Below are 23,007 nucleotides of genomic sequence, written 5' to 3'. Positions count from 1 at the left end.
CATTTAAAAAAATGTGACATTGTTCAAGAGCTGCACTTTGGGTCAAAATTAAGAATTTCATCATGGAAAAGAGCTGATGACACTTCTTTCTAGTACACTTGAAGAACTCTAAAAGAAAAATCGAAACACTGACCAAAAAGCTAAGAATAATTATTAAATATATTAAAATAAACCCAGACATGACGGTAGAAAGAATGTTAGAAAACACTTCTGAAGATAAATATATTTATATTTGTATAGGAGTATAAAAACACTAAAAACAGCCACCCCCTTTGAAACTTACAACTTCGCTTAACATCACTCACTGCAGATATTGACAGTAACTTCAAAAACAACTAAATGTGCAAAATTGTGCATCACTATACATTTTTGAAGAGAAAGGTTTAAAAATATCAGTAACCCTATTCAAACCCAGGCTTTTTTTAATATTCTTTTGTATGCTTTCATTTAGTGGCATTCCTTTTTGCAATAGCCTCTCTGATTTGGCGATCAAGTTCACATACAATGTGGTCTTCATGACTATAGACTCCTGTTCTTAACAAGGTATCCCTCTCCTCCATCAGACGTGAGAGATAATCATCTATGTTCTCATTAAATTTTCTTGTATGAAGACTATCCACTTTACATGCAGAATTATCACTAACATCTTGAAATTGCTTTCTCTCTTCTTCTTGTTGCTTTACCTTGATGCTGATAAAATGGAAGACAAAGGATGAGTGTATTAAAAACTGCTTTGCTTTTCATATGAAAACCACGTACCTGCTGAAATAATTAATTAGTAAAATAAATAAATTTATAAAAACAGGAAAATTACTTTGTCTATACTAAAATTAAGGGAAAAAAAAAACTATGAGGTATTACTATGATAGCTAGAGTACTTTCCTTTAGTATGAGTATATAACTAATAACTGTTACCAAACCTATTTTGATACTGCAAATACCACACAAGTTACAATGTTTTGATATACAGTATTAATGCTGATAACCACAGAAAGACAAAGCAAGACAGATTTAAAATTTTAATGCATCCCAAATAAGTATTTGTCTTTCCCTACCCCTTCCCTCATTATGCAGCTCTCTAGTATCTAGTCTGAACCTTCAGAACAAGCAAACAAAAAAGCTTAGTGTTCTACAACTACAACATTGTTAAAACTGAAGTACAGTGGCCCTAAACATAGACTTTCTATAGTACAGCACTGCTGCATTTTATAGATGTGCAATCTTTACCTAGATGTATTCTAGGTAACACCAAAATGTATTCTTCTACTAGACTGACAGCCAATTATAACTGAAATGAACCTTTTCTTATTTGAAGCAGAATTCAAGAAGAGAAGAAAAAGAGGTGTCTTACAAGTGTTCTAATACCTGTTAAGTTCATTTCTGATATCTTCCAGCTCTTGCCTGTCTGTTTTCCCCAGCTCTTTTTCTTCTGCTGCCAAATAACACAACCTCATGTGCTCCAGCTCTTGCTGCTGCTTCTTAAGGCGAGCCATTGCATTTTCTTGTTCACGCTGATGTGTGAAAGGATAAAAACATAACTCAGTTAACTGCATGATTATACATGGAAGTGCTTATTTGCTTCAACACAAGCAAAAATTCAGGAATGAAATAATAGTTAAGTTTCCAGTATTAGTAGAAATGCAAGAGTTAAACAAGTTGTCTTAGCTGTTGTTATCTACAATGTTGTAAAGCTATCACAACTGCAGTAAACCTATCCAGAGAGAATCAGCTGAAGTCCAGTCACAGAAATCTTTCCATTAATGAAACAGAAAAAGTGGGACAAGCCTCCTCTACAAACACTAGCTTAAGCTTGTAAATAGAAAATATGTGAAACTGCTGAAGTGATGATTCTCAGATTATCTTTTTGCTATGTACTATTTTAAATTTGAGATTATACAAAAGTATACATTATTAAGTAATAAAAAATATATATTAAACTATGTAAGACAAAAATGCAGAAAATTTCCATTATTGGCCCCACAGTATCTAGCATCAAAATTTCAAGGATGACGGGCTGAAGTTGCAAATTTATGTTGAAAAGTAAGCCTTGAAAACATAAAACTGGCAAAGCTTCCGTTTACAGTCTTCCAGATCTGTGCAAAACCTTAGATAACTTATTTGGTGTATTTAATCCAACTAACCTACCTACTCTAAAAGTCTGCTTGGTTCTGGAGTACTGTGTCCAGTTCTGGGCTCCCTCGTACAAAAAAGACAGGGGTCTCCTTGAAAGAGTCCAGCAAAGAGCTACAAAGTGATAAAGGGCATGGTACACCTCTCTAATGAGGAAAGGCTGAGAGTCCTGGGGCTGTTCAGCCGTGAAAAAAGAAGACTCAGAAGGGATCCGATCCACGTCTACAAATACATAAGGAGCTGAAGGCAAAGGGACGAGGCTGAACTCTTTGCAGTGTGTGGTGACAGGACAAGGGGAAATGGCCACAAACTGAAGCATAGGAAGTTTTGCACAAATGTGTGTGGGAACTCCTTCCCAGTGCAGTGACGGAGCAGTGGCACAGCTGCACAGAGAGGTGGTGGAGTCTCCTTCTCTGGAGACGTTCCAGACCCACCTGGACGCCTACCTGTGCAACCTGGGCTAGGGAGCTGCTTTGGCAGGGGGGTGGACTAGATGATCTCTAAAGGTCCCTTCCAACCCCTACAATTCTGTGATTCTAAGTTTGCTTTTGAATCTCAGTCGCAGGCATCTTCAGAACTCCTTGTTGATAACCATTAAATAAGACAATCCACATTTTACAAAGAACCGATATAAACAAAAGCTCTAATTGTTACTGAAAGCAGACTGCAATATGGAAAACACACATACAAGGTCACATGAAATCACAGGATGTAAGAAACCAAAGTATTTTCTTTTAATACAAAGTCCAATGCTCAGGCACATTTAATTCTCTTACTTTAGCGAGACAGGCCAAAATGACTATGAAGCAATTTGCTAAATGGATGCTAGTAATAAAACCCACAAGAAGGAACCTCTCCAAGGAGTCTCTACAGTTGATAGAAGTATAAAAAAAGCACTTGGGAAAGATAAGACCAAAGTCCTTTCTTTCCCATCATGACACATAGAAGAGGTATAGCCTCAGATTGAAGTAGAACAGGTTTCATTACCAAAACCAACAAATCCACATAGAAAACAATAAGAAATCATTTTTACCAACTGATATCTATCCAAGAGTTCTAGAAAAATCTGAATACGAAGTTGTAAGACAAACTGGTCATGTAATCCATTGATGAGGGCAGCCAAAGAGTAACAATCACCCTCCACCTCACCTCCTCCTTATTTATTAAATTGAGTGGGAAAAAGACAAGCACACACAAACATGCATACAAGTTTAAGAAACAACCAGGACCTATCACCAGAGCTAATTTCTACAGTGGACAAATCAGCTGAAAACTGAAACTAAAACAAAATTAGCAGGATGCACTAGTACAACAAGAATATGTGAAAACAGCTTTTGCAGAGTATGTCACACTCCAAACTTGTCTTAAAACACAAAATCCTATAACCATAACACAAAATCACGCTATCAGAGAAAGTCCTCTTGCACTTCTCCAACTCAGAGGTTATGATCAGAAAAGGATAAGAATCGATCACTTCCTACAACAGCAAGAAGCTAACACTGGAATCCACGAGACTGCTCTTCAATATGCTCATCGCTGTTAATCACTGTGCTCTTCTCTGGCTTCCAAATATCTGGATAGGCAATAGCTTCCAGACAGTAACACCAAGTTTCAAGTATACAATGTAGTAGGAATAATGTAGTGATCTTACCAGTACTAATATCAAATGTCACTCATGACATACACTGAACTGAGTTGTTATGAAAACAATACAATAGAAATTATAACACAACTAAATCAGAGAATGAAGACAGCATATTTAATTACCCTGACTGTCTGAAGCACAGAAATATGGAGGCAGATCAGTAATTACTTATTTGAAAGCATCACTGTTTGTGTTACTTTCACTACATGTGCCAAATCAAACTGCAATCTTTTTCAAAATGAAGCAACTTAAAATACTGCCAAATTTCAGAAAAAAAAATTGAGATTAATATCTAAAGCAAAGCACAAAAAAGAAAATTGAGAGTACATTAAACCATTATTCTTTTTAAAATTGTAAATTCTATCTAACCTCAGAAGAACTGTTGCAGTGTTCAAGACCACAGATTTCTACTTGGCTGTCTCTACAGGTAAAATATCTAATAATTCAGCCTGCTGATGAGCTGCTGCTTTTCCTGATCAGATATTCAGTCTGAAGAAACTTGTTATACCAAAAAATACACACTACTATACACTAGAGCCCACATATCCATACATATTAGTCTTGTAACTTGAGTTTTCTTGTTGACTTTTATCTGAGTTTGGTGAGAATCTTGAGGGCCATGCAAAAGATTATGTAAGAACATGATTCACATGCCAAAGGCCTTACATGAAGGAAGAAATCCATGCTACTGCAGAGGATGAAACATCTTAAATGAAGTCAGAAATCCAGATCTTCCATAGAAAGGCATTCTATTGTCATTTTCTCCTTTTCTACCCATGCTGGTTTGTAGATATGATTAGTTTCAGTCTGGTGAATTGTTACAGATTGTGAGAAAAGGATGAAATTTTTTGGAAAAAAAAAAAAACTTGCTCTTCAGCTCAGTTAATTCATGCTCTAATTGTATCCAATTTTAAACTATTGCTACTGTCAAGGGAAGCTGGATATGGATGTGAGTTTGTCCATTTTCTTTTTTTGTTTAAGTCTCAGTAATTGTAGGAGACAATTTTTTTGAATGCGTGCCAGGCATAACCTGAAAGCCACACACTGGAAAACCAATGCAGACAGAGGAGCACTCATTATTAGCACAGCAAGACTTCAAGTGCCCAGGAGAAAGTGGCACCCTTGCCTATTACTACAGTACATTAAAATGAAGCACATAATACATACAAATTAAACAGCTGTGACTACACTGAATGGAAGTACTGTAATCCATTCTTTTGGTTTATAGGGTGTTCCTCACATATAATAAGACTTTGAAAACATTCTTAAAAGTCGCATCTTCAGAGAATAGACATAACCATGTTAGCCTGGCAGCAGAATTAGGAACTTGCTATCTTACTCTCTGCAGCAAGAAAGTTCAATGATTCAGAGCTTTCCACTGCAGCATATTCTGAACATTCAGAACAAACTCCTATGCTAAGTTTTAAGAATACATTCTTTGCTCAGGACAGTATCACTATATTTGTAGGGGAGCACGGGTGAATATATAGAGTATTATATTCTCCTTTTCTCCATAAATGAGAAAAAATTTCCCCGTACGTTTTGTTTCCAAAGCTAACACTGAAGAGGGCTTCTTTTTAAAAGATAGTGATTAGAAATCTAATGTGACTAATACAAATGTGATGTAAACATGAAAAAGTATTTTTCACTTTCTTGTTTGGGAATAATGAGAGAAATGAGTTTAACTTTAGTCCTGTCATACTGAAAAACAGTAATTTCTGTAGCATGTTAAGAAGTGTCATACAGTGACCCTGAATAATATGATCTTAAACTAGAAAATATTCAATTAAAAAAACAAACAAACAAACAAACAAAAAAAAAAAGCAGTATTTTCTGAGGAAAGATTTCTCTAGTATTTAACTTAAGTTAGAACTCAGGAACTAGTACATGAAGTGACAAGATTTCTAGCGCTCCATTTCTGATGGGTCCCTTTATTTAAGTTATATTCTTCATACTACATAATATATATATTTCCCCAAATTTGTTTTTGGTTCCTTTAAAAGTCTGCCATAAGTTGCAGCGTGACTAACAGCACACTTGCTTACAGACAGCTAAGCAGATTTGCCTCAGTCTGAGAAGGAAGAACTTATTCACAGTGGTGACGCCAGTGCTGCTTTATGAGAGGTATTCAGGTACTGCATCCACTTTTGCCATCACGGTTTAAGAATTCATTGGCCAAACATGCACTTTTCTTTCTTTTTTTTTTTTTTGTTTTTTTAAACCAAAGAAGTAACTCTTCTTCACATTAGTATCTAGAATTTAGCAGAATTTACTGTGCAGTCTTCTAAAGATATTATATTCATGAAATAGTACTAATACACAGTACTAATAAAATGAACTCCACCATTTTCAGCCTTATGTGCAACATCCTCCTTCTGTTCTGTGTTCATTTAATTTAAAAGCAAGAATATAATTGAATACATCAAAACATGTTCCTCAGTGCACATAACCTTATATATAAACATATTTAGAACTCTCACAGCAAAATCTTTCTGCAGTAATTTATGTTACTTCCAGAGATAATTACTGTTGCAATACACTTAACTGGCACTCTCTTCCTTCATTACCCTCTTGGTTATAGTGTTATCCCTTCCACTTTTTACCTTTCCTATTTTCACAGAGAGGAAAGAAAAATTTACAAAAAAAATTACAATTCTCTTTAAGTATAATTTTGACATTCTGCCATCCTTTCCTGAGTTCCCAAAAACAAAGTCAAGCCAAACAACACCTTAAGGCCACATACTACTTATCAGATCATTAACTTCAGTGTTTTACTGCTTTCCTTCATTGGTTTGCATCTCTAGTACTGTCCTTGAGAACAAGGATACTGTGTTTCAGGCCTGGCATGGTGGGAACTTAAATCCTGTTTTGGAGAAATAGTCAACATTAAATAAAAATTAGCCAGCATTAAGAAAACAAAAATTTCAATTACAATCAAACTTTAAAAGAACCCCCCTGAGCCACCAGGTGCTTTGGTTAAGAGGGTCTTCAATCAAGGAAGTGCAATCTTTATTTTGCCATGGCTGCCTATAAATCCAAAAGGGAGATGTAAACATACATACACTAGACTAAACAATGGCTAAATAGTGGCCACTATTCAATCTCCCACTCACACATACCATGCAAGTCTGTGGGAAAACTTACAATTGAAGCTAAAGAACTCAAATAAAGTTTTCTGAAAATAACCCAGAGCTGACAAGTCAGTAGGAGGGCCTGGATGGTTTCAAGACATAGTTTTTAACCAGGAATCAGACCTCCAACTGTTTTTTCCTTTTTTTTTTTTTATAAAAAAAAAGCAAGAGATTTATATCCCATCCTTCGCTATGTAAGTCATAAATTAATCAAATTAATTACTGAGTGGATAAGCAAGGAGACTAGACAACATAGAGTGAATATCAGCCAGCCAATAAGTTCTACTTGTTTTAAATAAATGCACACACCAGTATTGGTTTGAACAGATCTGTAGGTCGCAAAAACAATAAAAGACTTAATTGAAAAAACATTTCTTCCAGAACATGGAATATATATGCATGTACTTTGAGATTAACACAAAGACTATCATCTGCTGGAAATTACATTTCTGCTAGCTTTAGTATTTGTTTTAAAGCACTGCTTCCTTTTCTTCCCTCCAGTACTGAGTTTAGTATCTAAGACCACAGCAATTTTGTGCAAATGCGTTAATTAATTTCACGAATAGTGCATGCACACATAAAACCAGTCACATCTTGTTTGTTTGGTTCCAAAAACATTAGAATTCAGGTTTGGAATCTGCAGGAAGTGATGAAAGTTACCTGCATAAACACAGATGTGTACCTAACATGGTTTTCTGTCCTCCTAAGCTAAAAAGGAGTGTGATAACTATTAACATAGAAGCAACAAAGGGAATAAAGAAGCTGGGTTACATTCAGGTAAAATCTATTTTCACTCACTCACTGTGCTTAAATTCAATTAACTCAGATTTAATTTAATTAATTTGATATTCTGTTAAGCATAGGTTATGTATGTACACATGTGTACATATGCTTGAGGTATTTTATTTGTTGTTACAATGTTTTTAACATTGAAAAAAATACACAGAGAAGTTCAGAGCATACTCTGTTGACAGTTACACACTTTTTCTTTTAAACTTATTTAGTGGCATATCTCATTCTGCAAAATATAAAGACATCAGAGAAGTGTGGTGATAACTAGTCCCAAAGTAAAAGGAAACCTTTTAATTAAGAAAACATTGACTTTTATGGTTGCAAATCAGAACAGCATTTTACTAAATGCTTAGCCTGTAGAATTATGCGTCTTTAATTCACAAATTGACTGTACTAGGTCACCTTTGAGTAATGGAAATCTCTATTTAAACATTTTTTTGGCAATAGGCACAAAGCATTAGATCTCATTTCCAAGACTTACCAGCTGGGTTTTGTCATTAACATTTATTAACAATCTAAGATATGGCTTTCAGTGTCTAATCCTCACTACACAAATGTTTTGTATAGTTCTCTAGAGAGCTTTGGTGTGACAAATTACTGGCACAGATTACAGCCCTGTGGCTATTCACCAGAGGCAATGCAAAATTAACATGGTACTAATCCAATTTAAACAAGAAATTGGTCAAACTATGTGCAATTGCACAAATCATCTGAACTAAAGCAGATCTAGAATTCCTGAAGCAACACTTTCCAAATTTATATTTAAAACACAGTAAGCGGTTTTTGATCAGCTCTGCTTTAACTTTTATTTGGCTCTTTAAATACACTTAAATCCTTTATCAATAGACTAAGTATAAGTTGAAGCATGGGAATATAAAAACACAAGAAACCACTTTTAAGGGGTTTGTTCTTTAGTATAGAAGTTTTAAGAAGAATAACTCATGGTATATGCCAAATTATTGTTTGGTTTAGATTTTTAGCAAGGGTTCATCTGAAACCATCCACATGTTACTAAATTCAGATCGTGTCCACTGTGATGAAATTTATAATAAAATCTTATAAATAAAATAATGATGATGATATACAGTCAGTGTTAAACTCACATGCAAGAGTATTTTCCTTTATTCTGTAGAGATTTTTAAACATGGCATTAAGAAAAAACAGCCTAAACATTTCATGGCTATTCTAGAAATCTTAATCAGAAAGATGAGATTTATTCTTCTATCATCTTGCCAAGAACAGCTATTTCAGCAACTGAAAAGGAAAATTCATGACTCCTTTTATCAGTAGACAAAAAAGTATCAATTTGAAGACAATAACTAAAGATTAATTTTTAATAGCAATCACACAGCATGTTTACTGTCTTCAAAGTAAAATGTGGATTACAAATGTAGCTATAAATTAGAAGAGGGAAGGCTTATTTTCTTGTTCCCCACAAAACAAAAGTTCTGAGAAAAGGAATGAAGCTGGGACTATAATCCTTCAGAAGAAGCATAATTCTAATTTGAAGAAAAAATAGGAAGAGAGGTAGTAAAAGTCTTCTACTAAACTTGAATTCTAAAGGCTTAGATCTGCATCTCTGTTTGGTCAGCAGCAGAGATTAGTGGTTTATTAATTTTTCACAGCCAATGAACATGCTTGTCACTCTTACATATCACAGATTAGAGTATGTTTCCAGTAATTCATGAAAGAGGCAATGACAAAAAGAAGCATTTACGTTCAGTGAGGATGAAACTGTTGCTGCTGCAAATTTGAACAGAGTAGTATTAAACTGCATATGTAGGACTGTATATATGTGTACAAAAGCACTGTCAAAACAACAGTAAAAAAAAAATCATGCCACCATGGTTTCAGAGATTGTTTCAAAAGGTTTTACCTTCAGGAGTTTTTTTTTTTTTCTGTAATTTTACACCGTGCTACAGCATTCAGCAAGTCCTAAACCGTTGCTTCTACTTTCGGTTTTAATCTTTACTCTTTATTTTAGTTAAAACCTAGAATACTTCGGACTGTTACTGACCAAGATAGTCAGGATGGTCAAAGCATTTTCTCTGCAAATGCTGGCTGAAGTCACTGGGAATGGGTTAGAACATTTCTTTTTTTGAACCATGCCTGCTTTCAGCTACACCAACCTGCTGACCCAAGTTATGCTCTTTCCTGAATGTAACATCAGAGTCATATGATTCTTGCTATTCTTATTTTTCCAAATAGAAATGTACCTCAGAGCTTGAATTGAACAAAGATTAACAAAACACTAAAATGAGGAAGGCTACCAGTAATTAACAGTAATGATAAATAGCTTCCAACACGGCATTAACTTCATTGTCTTGTATACTTAAAGAAAGCAACCTGCATACCTGTTTTAACTTTGCAAGTTCCTTCAAAGCCCTGGCCCACTGCTGTTTGTAGTGGAGCTTTGACTTGGTAGCTGACTCCAACTTTCTTTCAAGTTCAACCTAAAAGCAATTAAAATCATATCAGCTGAAGCAATAACAGCCGTAACAATCATTGAAAGCTGTATATATACAAAGGGTATGGTTTAAGAAAAGTGTTTATGTAGTGTAGCATACAACATCATCTAAAGCTGTTATATAACGTAACATAAATATTATGGCACATGAACATTTTCTTGTTTAAAACATAGCCTTATTTTTATTGGATAGCTATCTATACAAAAAGGAAAAGATTAGTTTTTAGCACTAAATCTACTGATCTAACCTTTTAAATTCAAGATTCTCAAATTAGTAACCTCCCCTTTCCACCCCCACTCTTTTTTTTTTGTTTAAGATTATGAACTTTAATTTAACAAGAACGCTGATGGACAAATCTTGCCTTTAAAAGGTGTAAAATTTTTTCTTTCCTAGAGCTGATGGAATGTGTTACATTCTTTTCTCTGAAACAAACCTCTGTTCTGACCTTCATTTTAAAAATAAAAGAAATAAAATTTGTATATAGTCGGCATCTCTGATCCTATTGCCTAAAATCATAAATCTTAAAAACTTCTTAAACACTAAGAAAATGATTTGTTGCACTTTGCAAAAATATTCCAGTATTAATAGGCATGAAATGAAAACAGCATGAATTTCAGACCATGCTTTCCTGAAAAAAAAATGAAGCATTTCTATCAAAAATCTGAGACAGTGATGTTTTCTTCTAACTGGAAAAAAAGCTATTAAGCACTAAATTTATGAACATTTTTAAAAAAGCAAAAATAAGAAATATAGCAAAATATTTTAGTTAGAAATTTTATGTCTGTACAAGGAAACATTTTGAATCACCTGCTAGCATTATTAGAACTATTATTAGCACTATTCAATCATACAACAACATGCAGACCAGCTGTATAACCCGGAGTCTTTCGTATAATTTTTTAGAAAATTCTTTCAACAATTTGATTCAAAACTCAAAAATTCCAGCCCATATCTGCACACAGAGTATCTTTTGCGTTGAATATCTACATGCATGGTATATAAATAAATCAACTTGCAGTAGTGAGGAACACAATCTCTGTCCAGAAATATTTACAATAAAACAAAAAAGAACAACAGACAATGGAATAACATTAAGTAAATTAACCCTCACAAGAGTTATTTCCTTGTCATTTAAGTTTTAGGAACAGAATGCTTAGAGTCCCGAACAGAAATTATGACAACAGCAATTCATTTAATAGTGTAGCTTTTCTTGACTTGGCCTCTAACACAACACAAAGTAATGCCACTGTGTCCCTTGTTTATCTATGAAGATTTAGCTTGAAGAAACAGTTGGAAAAAGTAAAAATAAAATGGACAATCTACCAGGTTCACATGAGATTATTCTACGTCTCCCTCATCAATGAATGGACCATTGTAATAGCTTTTAGAGACTGAAAAAACAAGATACCTTCTCTAAAGTGAGAAGATTTATTTCCGACTGCAGCTGGATTTCCGGCTTACTACTTTGCTGTTCCTTGTATTGCTGGAACTCCTTCTCCAAAATTTTGTACTTATTTTCTGCTTCATAAAGCTGCATTAGAACAGAAACAAAGCAGGCACAGAGTTATACATTTATAATTATATATTGGTGATGGCACAAACTAATGTTTTAATAAGAATAATTTCGAAGAGGATCTTTGCTCAGTTCTAGAAATAAAAAAAAAAGTCTCTCCTCATACAAAAGAGGAAGATTTATAAACACTACTGTTCACATTTCTAAAAGAGACTTGTAAAAGAACCACAGAAGACAAAACTATTTAGATGTCCACACAACTCTTAAAGAAAGCCAACAATGTTATCTGCTACAAGAAGTTATATTTCTGGCTAAATTTCACAAGCGTAACTTGTTTAGGCACGTCTGGATGAGGAAACTACTTATATCTCATACAGCCAAATAATGATTTAAAAGGCTGAAACAAACAGTTCCATGACAAATGACTTAGTACTATGTACCTCTGCCCTCACTGTGTACTTCCACAGCTTCATGAAGATAACATAAAAAGAGCTTTGATTTTCATCTTAAAACGAGTACTTTGAAAGATTAGGCCAATACACGATTACATTACTTTGCTACAGAAACTTACAAGTCAAATGCTTAACAGCTACTTTTTTTCTGTTATATTAATGTTATTAATAAAACATCTAATAAAAAAGTTCTGTTGATATGAAAACATAACAGAAGAATAAATATTTCTTAGCTAGAAAATGCTTTAGAAAACCAATTTCTCTTCCAAAGCCAACATTATTTTATTAATATATCAATATAGTAATTCCTAACAATAATCTCCTAATTGAATCGCTTCAGTTTTTTTCCTAAACAAATTTTTACCCCGATCATTATTATAAATTCTATTAAAAATGATAAACTCTATGTAGAATTTATGCAAAGACACCTTGTAAGAAAACATACAAGTATGTCACTAACTATAGTTATTTTTCCACTTAAAACCACGATAACTAACTTTGACAATGATATACTGTACCTTATCAATGCTTTTTAATAATTTTTAAAATGTAAAGCTACAATAAAGACAATAGCCAATCTATTTAGAACTCCAGCAATAATGTTTAACACTTATTTAGTTCTGAAAATGCTTTTTAAAAGAAGGAGTTTCTCATGAGACCTCAGGCTACTAGAGATCTGCACAAATCTTACAAATAAAGCAAAATACCTTTTCGGGAATCAAAGTGACTCTTTGAAGTGGAAGTTTCACAAATAATCTCTTGTATAGTCTACGACTCACCTCCAAGCAAGTTAGACATGCAGAGGTCTCTACAGTTCTTTGCATGCAAGAAGCATGTGTTTACACATCTCCATTGAGGTAAGAGATTAATCCAACTATACACTTCAGAGTACTTCCAATTTAATCCAAAATACTCTTTATTAAAAAGAAATACCATAAAAACCAGAAAAGCATACTGTAAATCATAAGGAAAAAAGCCCATGAGAACTGGTAGCATTAGGGACTTTGTGCTTGGACACATAACAGTTATCCCACCGTGAGGCTCCAAAGTTACAAAAACAAGCAAAAAAACCAACAGCCCATGAAAACAAAACAATCAAAAAAAAAAAAAAAAGAAAACCACCTTCCCAGTATTTTTTCTTCAGCATAATTTAAAAAAAAGCTTATCTTTATGTTATGGAGAGTAAGTACTACCTATTGCCTCATACTGAAGCATGAGAGAGACTCAAAACAGTAGAAGCCAGACAGAAAAAGGCAGCCAGGATGATCAGCAGAAGGCATAGCCCTCATACAGTGGAATACAAAATGCAGTAGGGTTCATGTCTGGAAAAAAGTATGAGACACACTTATAAAATCAGGAATGGGATTTAGCACAGGCATGAAAGAATAACTCCTTTATATCAAGCTTGTAGCTTAAAATTAAAAAAAAAAATTAAAACATGACACAAACTACTACAGAGTGAACCGAACAGGATGTTGCATTGCTTATTATTTTTTTCCTTTCAAAAGGGAACAGATGAGTTCAAGCTAAATACTTTCACTGACTGCAGGTAAATACAAAATGCAGCCTTTCACTCAAGGATATACATAACTCCTGATGGCAATCCAGGCTGTTGCAAAACTGTATTTTCTACAATTGTCCCATTTATTTTCTTTGCCTCAAAATCCAGGCATTGCTGCAATAGAATGCTGGGTTAACTGTACCTTCAGTCTGATGCAATATGTCTATTTTTTAAAGCAGCAAATAATTAATCTAGTTTAACTCTTACTAAGAGTTATCTATGTAAGTTTCTAAATATGCTCCAAAATAGCAGTAATTTTACAGCTGTGTGGAGTTTCTCAACAGTCAACAAACTGTAGTTGGTCTAGGCTCATCATTAGTTCAAACAGCATACAGGACAAAAGTGTGGCATAGATTCTTCTGGTTTGAAGTACTATTTTCAAAACAGAAGATCATAACATCAGGATTACTGCCTACCCACCCCCACCAAAGGGTGATAAAAATAATCTTTTGCAATGAAACCATTAAATGAATTGCAAAGTCAAGCTACCTAGATATTTTGACTGATGTTCATTGCTAAGAATTCATTACAAGTTACTGAACTCTAACTAAAGTTCAGATCACAGCTACACATAACATATGCTTGTAATCATAATCTGATCTTCAGCATTAAAAAAAAGTAAAATTAGAACCACTGCGTTGCAAAGTGGCCCTAACATTAAGCAAGGCTGACAGAGATGGATCTCTGCATGTGATTCACTGAACAACTGGAAATAAAGTATGTATTAACAAGCTGCCAGAATATGCTTGTCTCAGTATCATTCCTCCACCTAACACATTTAATTTTAAAGTTTTATTGCTATTATCTTAAAGTAAATGATGGCAACAGAAGATATAAATAGACATACCTGCTGTTGCATACGAAGCTTGTCTTCTCCCAGCTGCTTGATTTTTGATCTTTCTAGTTCAACCTGGTGGGCACATTCTTCCCTGGTTCGGCGCACAGAATCCTGTATCTCCTGCTTATTTTGCTCATGCTCCGCTTGCAACTCCTTCTTTATGCTTTGAATCTTAAAAATGAGACAGCTGCATTAATTCATGGGTACAAGATCATTCCTTTATTAGTCTCTTAAAATGCTACTATTTATTCATAACAAAAAATTAAAATTAAGCAGAAATTGTATTGTTATTGATAGATACAGTAGGTAGGTTGCTCCAAAAGTAATACCTCCTATTTATTTCCACAAAAACTACAACAGATAAAAGGACCACAATAACACTGTTTGACAGAGCAAATTCTCAGCTACAAAACAGCATTTTTCAACGCAGTCACCATTAGCTACGTGTTTTCACCACCTATGAACACAAGCCTGCATCCCACACTTGTACAAATCTGTACCAGGGGAAGTGACTCACATTGGTGAAATGCACCACCCACTGCCTCACTATGCTCACAGTTTGGTCTCCATAAGCATTCAGCAAGTGTAGATGAGTGTCAGTGTTCCCCCACACTTTTGCTTCACCTGCACTTCCACGTCAGACTCCATTCTATCAGTCAATCACTCTGCTGCTATCTGTCCCATAGCAACAACATGTAATGTAATACTGGTGGGAAGGGTCAACTTCTACTGCCATACCATCACCACCTGCCTCTGATGTCAATATCATAAAACCAGAGGCATTACTTTCAGAGCAGAACTTGTATATCCTCTTACTTCTTTCAGCATAACCACTCATCTTTGAATTACTACACCTGGCCTACAAATGAAAAAAGCAGAGCTATCTGTCTCTAGTTACTTTCTAAATTAAGTTGCAAACAGTGAACTTCATTTTCCACTAGCAATTTAAAAATTGAAAGTTTTCTTCTGATGCAGAAATAGAGAAGTTATAGATGCAGCCAACTCAATACCTTTAGTTCACTAAGATGTCACCGTTCAAATGCAAACACAGAAAGAATTTCTAATTAAGCTCAGTAAGAGAACAATCTCTGAAATGACTGAATTGCCTAGAAAGATGTTCCTGGCCTGCATGACTGCTAGCTAAATACAGATCTCTCCAAATTGCTCATTTCTCAAACTGTAATTACTAAATGAAGTCTACATGATTTTGTAGAGATTCCTTTAGAATCCACAGATCATCCCTAAACACTCCAATCAGAATCTCACTAAATTTAGAGCAAGTTTTGAGACTAATGTGTCTGAGAAAAAAAGTAATTATTTTTATTCAGTTTGAAATACCTTAAACTAAGCAATCACCAGATTTTGTACACAGAAGGTAAAGTCAGACAATTTACAGTGCAAACTGCACTCTGGGTAGTATAAAGAGGTCCTGAGCACAGAACAGGATACAGGCTCAAGCAGTCAGTCCCTCTGCTGGAGACTTGAGCTTTGTTCACAAGCAAAGGACGGATAACCATCACAGAAAGGCTTAGGTTAGAAGGGACCTTAAAGGTCATTGAGATCCACCCCTATGCCTTGGGCACCGCCGCAACCCACCAGATCAGGTTGCCCAGCGCCCACTTAACTTGGCCTTGAATGCCTCTAAGCTTCTCTGGGCAGCAGTACCTGTGCCTTACCACCCTCTGAGTATATATTTGCCACCTAATGTTTAGCCTAAGTCTCTCCTCCTTTAGTTTAAAGCCATTCTCTCTTGACCTGTCACTATCAGTGAATGCAGACATACCTTGGACTGTCTTAACCCAAGCACAATACTCTGCACTTGGCCTTTTTGTATGTCACTAGTTTCACATAGGCCCACTTTTCAAGCCTGCCCTGGTCTCTCCGGATGGTATCCTTTCATTTTGTTGTACTGACTGCAACACTGACCTTGGTGTCATCAGCAAACTTGCTGAGGGTACACTCTATGCCACCATCTACATCCTTGATAAAGATATTGAAGAGCACTGGTACCTAGATAGACTCCTGGTGGACACCTCTTGTCACCAGCCTCCACCTGAACATAGAACTGTTGACCACAACCCTCTGGCTGTGACCAACCAATCAACCCTTTACCCACCAAACAGTCCAGCCTTCAAATACATATTTCTCCAATTAAAGATGTGGTTCAGGACCACAGAGTCATAAAATCATTCAAGTTGGGAAGACCACTAAAATCATCACAGTACCACTAAATCATGTCAGTCAGTGCAACATCTACTTTTTCCTTAAAAAATCCCTAGGGATGGTGACTACACTACTTCCCTGGGCAGCCTGTATCAATACCTCACTACACTTTCTGAGAAGAAATCTTTCCTTATAACCAACCTGATTCTTCCCCGGCACAATCTGAGGCCATCAACTCTCATCCCATTGCTGTTACCTGGGAGAAGAAGCCAACTCAGGCTGCACTACAACCTCTTTTTACTCCACTGTAGAAAGTGACAGTGTCTCCCCTGTGGCCCTCCTCCTGACTAAACAATCCTAGTTCCGTCAGCTACTCCTCATAAGGCTTGTATTACAGACCACTCACCAGATTTGTTACCCTTATTCAGGAATTTTTTGGGGTCTCAGCATCTTTTTTTGTAGCAAAGGTCACAAAACTGAACACAGTACTTGAGATGTGGCCTCACCAATGCCATGTACAGAGGAAAAGGCCTTGCACAAGTTCACATAAATTACATCAGTTACTCTATCCAGGGATGCCATTCCTCCATCATAGAAGGCCATCTGATTGTCAGGCACTGTCTGCCCTTTGTGAAACCATGCAAGCTGTCTCGGATCACCTCCTCATTTCATAACATAGCTTAACATAGCTGTTAAAAGATCTGTTCCACGGTTTTCCCAGACATAGATGAGAAGACATCAGTCTGTAGTTCCTCCAATCTCCCTTTTTCCCTTACTTAAAAATAAGAGTGATGTTTCTCTTCTTCCAGTCAGTGAGGACTTCACCTGACAGACATGATTCTTCAAAAATGGAGAATAGCTTGGCAATGACATCAGCCAGTCTTTCAGAAGCCTGAGATTCGTGTTGTCTGGCCCTACAGACTTGACATGCATTGACATGCATTCAGCCCTATGAGTCTGTCCTGAACTTGCTCAGCTTTTACATCAGGAGAGATTTTGCCTCCCCATCCTCTGCCTAGAAGTTAGGGAACATGAAAGATGTGGGAAGCCTAACAAGCCACAAAGATTGATGCAAAGAACTCACCAAGGACCTCAGCATTCTCCATGACTGTTGGAGGCAGTTTTCCCTTCTTGTTTAATCACAGGGGGTACACTGTTCTTTTCGCCTTTCTTATTATTTTTCACATCTCTTGCCAAGTTTAGTTCTGCCTGCACCTTATAAAAAGGCTAACCTGAACTACAGGAAAAAAGAGACTGTTGGGTTGCTAATTCACCACTAATTCTACCTATGAGACTGTTCTAAAGTAAGAAAAAAAGTTCACCCCCTTTTTACATGACTAGCTGAGAACTCATCTTAGTTCCTAGATGTGAGATGTTTAGTGTGATCCAGAAACAGTCATAGCTACCAGTTTCTTCCACATCTTTGGTTCTGTTGCTATCAAAAAATACAAGATAGAAATTCAATTAAATTCCTGGATGACAAAATGCAGACAATGGCAGTTTTTTCCAGCATTCCTTGTCACCCACCTTGTCACTGCTCACCTAGCAATTATTGCTTGAAAAGAAGCATGATTGTACAAATGTTCAATGCTTAGTAAAAAAGAATACTAAACCTAGATGAGATATTATGATATTATATAAACATCTCTACTCAAGAAAACAACGTTTACAGTTCTATAAAGAGTTTGCTGAACAAGTAGAGTGGTAACTTTATTTCAGTAAACGTATCATTTAACAGACGACAACTTCTTCCATAAGAAAACTTCAAAAAAAAAAAAAAAAAAACAATCAAAGAGAAACTTGAAGCATCTCGTGCAATTAAAACAGGATAAAGTGACAAAAGACTTTTAACCTCTGATTCAGCACTCAAAAGCTGCCGTTCTCGTTTATCTAGATCTCTCAGGGTTTTCTGAAGATGTTCTTCCAGAACTGTATATTCTAGTACCTGTATTAAAAAAAATAACAATATATATACGCACATGTACAGAATCACAGAATTGTAGGGGTTGCAAGGGACCTTTAGAGATCATCTAGTCCACCCCCCTGCCAAAGCAGCTCCCTAGCCCAGGTTGCACAGGTAGGCGTCCAGGTGGGTCTGGAATGTCTGCAGAGAAGGAGACTCCACCACCTCTCTGTGCAGCTGTGCCACTGCTCCATCACTGCACTGGGAAGTGACACACATTTGTGCAAAACTTCCTATGCATCAGTTTGTCATTTCCCCTGGTCCTATTGCTATACACTGCAGAGAAGAGTCCAGCCTCATCCATTTGCCTTCTGTTCCTTAGATATTTATAGACATGGATCAGATCCCCACTGAGTCTCCTTTTTTCAAGGCTGATCAGACCCAGGTCTCTCAGCCTTTCCTCATTAGAGAGGTGTTCCATGCCCTTTATCATCTTTGTAGCCCTCTGCTGGACTCTTTCCAGGAGACCCCTGTCTTTTTTTGTACAAGGGAGCCCAGAACTGGACACAGTACTCCTGGTGAAGCCTCACCAGGGCAGAGAAGAGGGGGAGGATACACACACACACAAACAATAAAACTTTTATCTTGTAATAACCATTACATTAGGTTATTATCTTGTTACCATTACATTAAGTTATTACACAGGTGAAGATTTCAAACTTTAAAACTTAAAGTATTGATAGTATCTAGTCTAGAAATTTACACATAAAACAAATTTCTAGCTCTCACTGATATTATGATAGAGAATGTCTATTTTATTAGAATGAATCTGAGAGAAGCACAGGTTAACATATTCCAACTGTATCGCTGTCTTTTTTTTTTTTTTAACTATGAAAGTAAGAGGCAATTGAGGTTAAATCCCCTCCCGTCCTTAGAAAGTCTGCAAACTGAAGGGATCTGTAGGAAGTATTCTGTCTAGGTAATATTACAACACATAGAAAACCTAGCAGTTTCCCATCTATATTAAACAAACACATCACTAGACAGATTTTGAAGTAAAGCAAATTATTTCTGTGACATTACTTTTTGCACTGCTGTGGCTTAAATACATACTCAGTATTGTGTGAAGTTACTGTGGTCTCTTTGGTGTATGTTGTAGCTACTAAGTATTTTATCACATTATGAATGAGATGCTTCAGCAAGTATATGAATGGGTTTCCATACCTTTTTCTTCACTAGTGCTTCTCTCTCTTCATCTCTCTTCTTCCATTCTTCTGCAAGTGCTTGCATACGGGCCATTTCCTTTTTTTTCAGCTTTTAAAAGCAAAAAAGTAAAAAAAGTCCCCAAATAGAAACTCATATCAAAACTGTTGATAGCGTAATCTAGACACAACTAACAGAATTAAGCCTTTATCACACTGATTTACTGTAACTCACTTATATATAACTGTTACAGTTATATTTTAGAGATACAGTTATATTTTGATAGTGAAAGATACTTCTTACCCTTACAAATGATCTGTGAAGTCAGCCTAATTTTGAGAAAAAAAAACCCAAGACAAACTAGATTCTCACTCTCTTAATCTGCATGGGACTTCAACGATGCCTATCTTTACTGTTAGAGGAAACATTTATAGAATGAGCAGAATGCTTTCAAGCGTAAAAAGACAGCAGTAGAATCTGACTGAATAAATAATCGTAAAGTTAATACTTAATTTACATCTTGAATACCTACTGCACTTCATAAACCATGAAGGGAAACTGATATTTTCATTTTTAATTACATAGCAACCACTTTATCACTTCATAATAATTAATATTCTGCCTTTAACAGTATGGAAAAGATATTCTTGTACAACTCCAAAGCTTTAAAGCATATAAGCAAGATGCAGCTCTAGAAACAATGAGAAAGTTTAACAAAAAAATACAGTTACTATTCCTCCTACCAATTTTGTCAAAGCTTCTGAAGGTGGTTATATTGTTTAGAAGTAGAAGAGTAAAAACCTGATTTTCAAAAATGCCTTCTTGCATTTCCTTCCATAATTCCAATTCCAGTGCCGCTTTGTATTCAAGAGTTTCTCGAGGTTCTAGCTCTTTTTCTGGAGCACAATGATTCTGAGTGTGAGTGGCATGCCGCTGCTGACCAGCACCTACACACTGATGTAACAATAGATATTTAATTGAAAAAACAACTTAGCAATGAACTGTTCAAGGAAAAAGATTAATATAAATGCAAAATTTACTTGAGAAGAATCTGACACCAGAAGTTCATGGATTTTCAGAAGCCCATAGTCCTCCAGTGTGACAGCATATGAAAGCTCTGCAATTCTGGTGTCTGACCTGAAAATTACATTAGAATGTTATTACAGGGCTTTATGACAGGCTTAAAATACAGGAAGTAAACTGTAAGACAAATTTGCAGTTTTACGTGTTGAAGATCTACTAGGTTTTCTGTGATTACTAAAATAGTTTTCTCTGTGATATTTCAACCATGTTCTCTACACAGTTTGTTCACCTAAGGTCTGATCTATATAACTAAAGTAAGCTTTTAGACCTAAGCAGCTAAGCTTGTATTTGGGAACTTATTTAACCTGTAACAAGACAGTGATCCAGAAATTTTATCTGCAGTTTTAAATTTAAGCAGGATACCTGTTGAAAGCATTTTGCCACTGAATTCATCATGTTAAGATACTCAAAAAAGTTCTGTTAACCATTAAAAAAAAAAGCAAACCAACAATAACTTTCTAATTAACCATGATATAACAAGTCACCTAACATCATCTGTGGCACGGTATCCTTGGAATCCCAAAAAACATGCTTCTAGGAGCTTCAGCACAGACAACTGATACCTTTACATCCACTCAGAGACAGGCCTTCTTATGGGAAATATCTGTCTCCTCTACTGCAGTGAGAAAATGTCCAGAAATCACATATTTCAAGAAAATAATTTAAAATAAGTTACAGTTTCTGTCCAAACTGAACAGGTTGTCCCTGGCTGTCCAACCTCTAAACTCAGATCTAATGCAGTAAGCAAAAGTATTCTGTACAGAAAGATGCTAAGAGTAAGAACACACAGATAAAACATTTAACTGAATGTTATAATTAGTTTAATGTGAAATACAACCTAAAAATGGTCAGAAACAACATTACCATTTCAGTTATAAACTATATAATGATGTGAAAGCAGTGGAACAACCACTTAAAGCCTGGATGCTGTGATTTGCAGGAATTAACTACTGAAGTTTCCTCAGAAATTCCCTCTCCCAGCTATAAAAAGAAAAAAAAAGTGCAATCCTGTACACTACTACCTGTAGGAGAAAAATGGGGCTATACAGCATGGAGTTGTTACAACTTTCTGTTAGTAACAAATTAAAAAACAACATTCAAGGTAATGGACGTCAGTAATATTATTACATTAGTTTAACATGCAAGTCTAAATTGAACACAACACCAATGGGAGAAAAGCTAGAAAAGTATCTGAACAGCAAAATGCAGAGCTGATGACACTTTGAGAACGCCATCTACTGGTTAGGTTTTGTGCAAAAGCAGGTTTTATCTTACACTTTAATTATTTGTGAAAGCATCAGTGTCCACTGAGAAACTTTCCACAGAATCAGGTCACGCACACAAAAAAAAATTAAACAGAAGCAGAGATCAGTTTTCTGTAAGTCTGAGAGGACAGAAGATACTGGTCTCCATATCAGTCCTCAGATATGCAATTTTCCTGCATGTGGAATGTAGAATCTGTACAATTAGAGACTTAACAATGACTCCAGACTTAACAGAATTTTTAGTTATTTTTTAAAAGGCTTTTAAACTTTTTTTTCAGGTTTCATTATCACACTAAAATGACAAGGCTCTAGACATCAACTACTAGAACAGTATACAGTTGCAGCAAGCGCTTAAGACAGAAGTCACTACAAATTAACTTCATCTATATGAAACAAAACGTCAATCCCTCATGTAAACAAACACACATCTTCAAAAACATGAACTAAAACCAGTGCTCCTTCTGATGTGCTCAAGCAGAAAATACTGCTATTATCAGAGCACAATCTCTTTATGGATTGCCTTCTTAGATTCCATTGAAGTCAGCTGCACTGAAAACAGTATGGACAAACACAAGGTTTTCACAATTCTTAACTTTCATGAGTAAAGTCCCTCAGTAACATTTTCATGGTCTTTTATTTATTTAAATCTATTTATGAAGTTTATCCAAGACCACTATTAAATGATGTGAATTACAGAAAATGATTCTGGTAGTGGTGTAGGGCCGCACAATATGCATCTGGAAATTAAAATTTTATGTCTTAAATGGCTTCCTCCATCCTGCTGCTCTACAAGAAGCCCATTCACCACTTCAGTTAGTATCCTTCAGTAGAATTATTTTCTATAAAGATTGTTAAAGGCA

At 35.6% G+C, this 23,007-nt stretch overlaps 1 protein-coding gene across 1 annotated transcript in view; it reads right to left on the bottom strand.

Moving 5' to 3' along the window:
- Positions 1 to 344: 344 nt before the first annotated feature.
- The window catches only part of CEP120 (centrosomal protein 120), a 40,228-nt gene continuing 17,565 nt past the window's right edge, over positions 345 to 23,007 (bottom strand). The window contains exons 13-21 of the mRNA XM_065744319.1: positions 20,840 to 20,936; positions 20,601 to 20,753; positions 19,821 to 19,910; positions 18,546 to 18,638; positions 14,540 to 14,701; positions 11,575 to 11,697; positions 10,053 to 10,151; positions 1,366 to 1,511; positions 345 to 690 (exon numbers count right to left, since the gene is read on the bottom strand). Coding sequence (XP_065600391.1) covers positions 444 to 690; positions 1,366 to 1,511; positions 10,053 to 10,151; positions 11,575 to 11,697; positions 14,540 to 14,701; positions 18,546 to 18,638; positions 19,821 to 19,910; positions 20,601 to 20,753; positions 20,840 to 20,936 — 1,210 coding nt within the window. The 3' untranslated portion in view covers positions 345 to 443. The remainder of the gene's footprint in view (positions 691 to 1,365; positions 1,512 to 10,052; positions 10,152 to 11,574; positions 11,698 to 14,539; positions 14,702 to 18,545; positions 18,639 to 19,820; positions 19,911 to 20,600; positions 20,754 to 20,839; positions 20,937 to 23,007) is intronic.

This window comes from Cyrtonyx montezumae, unplaced genomic scaffold, assembly GCF_038088225.1.
Source record: "Cyrtonyx montezumae isolate F1298 unplaced genomic scaffold, pur_monq_1.0 scaffold_30, whole genome shotgun sequence".
NCBI classification, from domain to species: Eukaryota; Metazoa; Chordata; class Aves; order Galliformes; family Odontophoridae; genus Cyrtonyx; species Cyrtonyx montezumae.
This window is presented reverse-complemented; position numbering and strand designations above follow the sequence as displayed.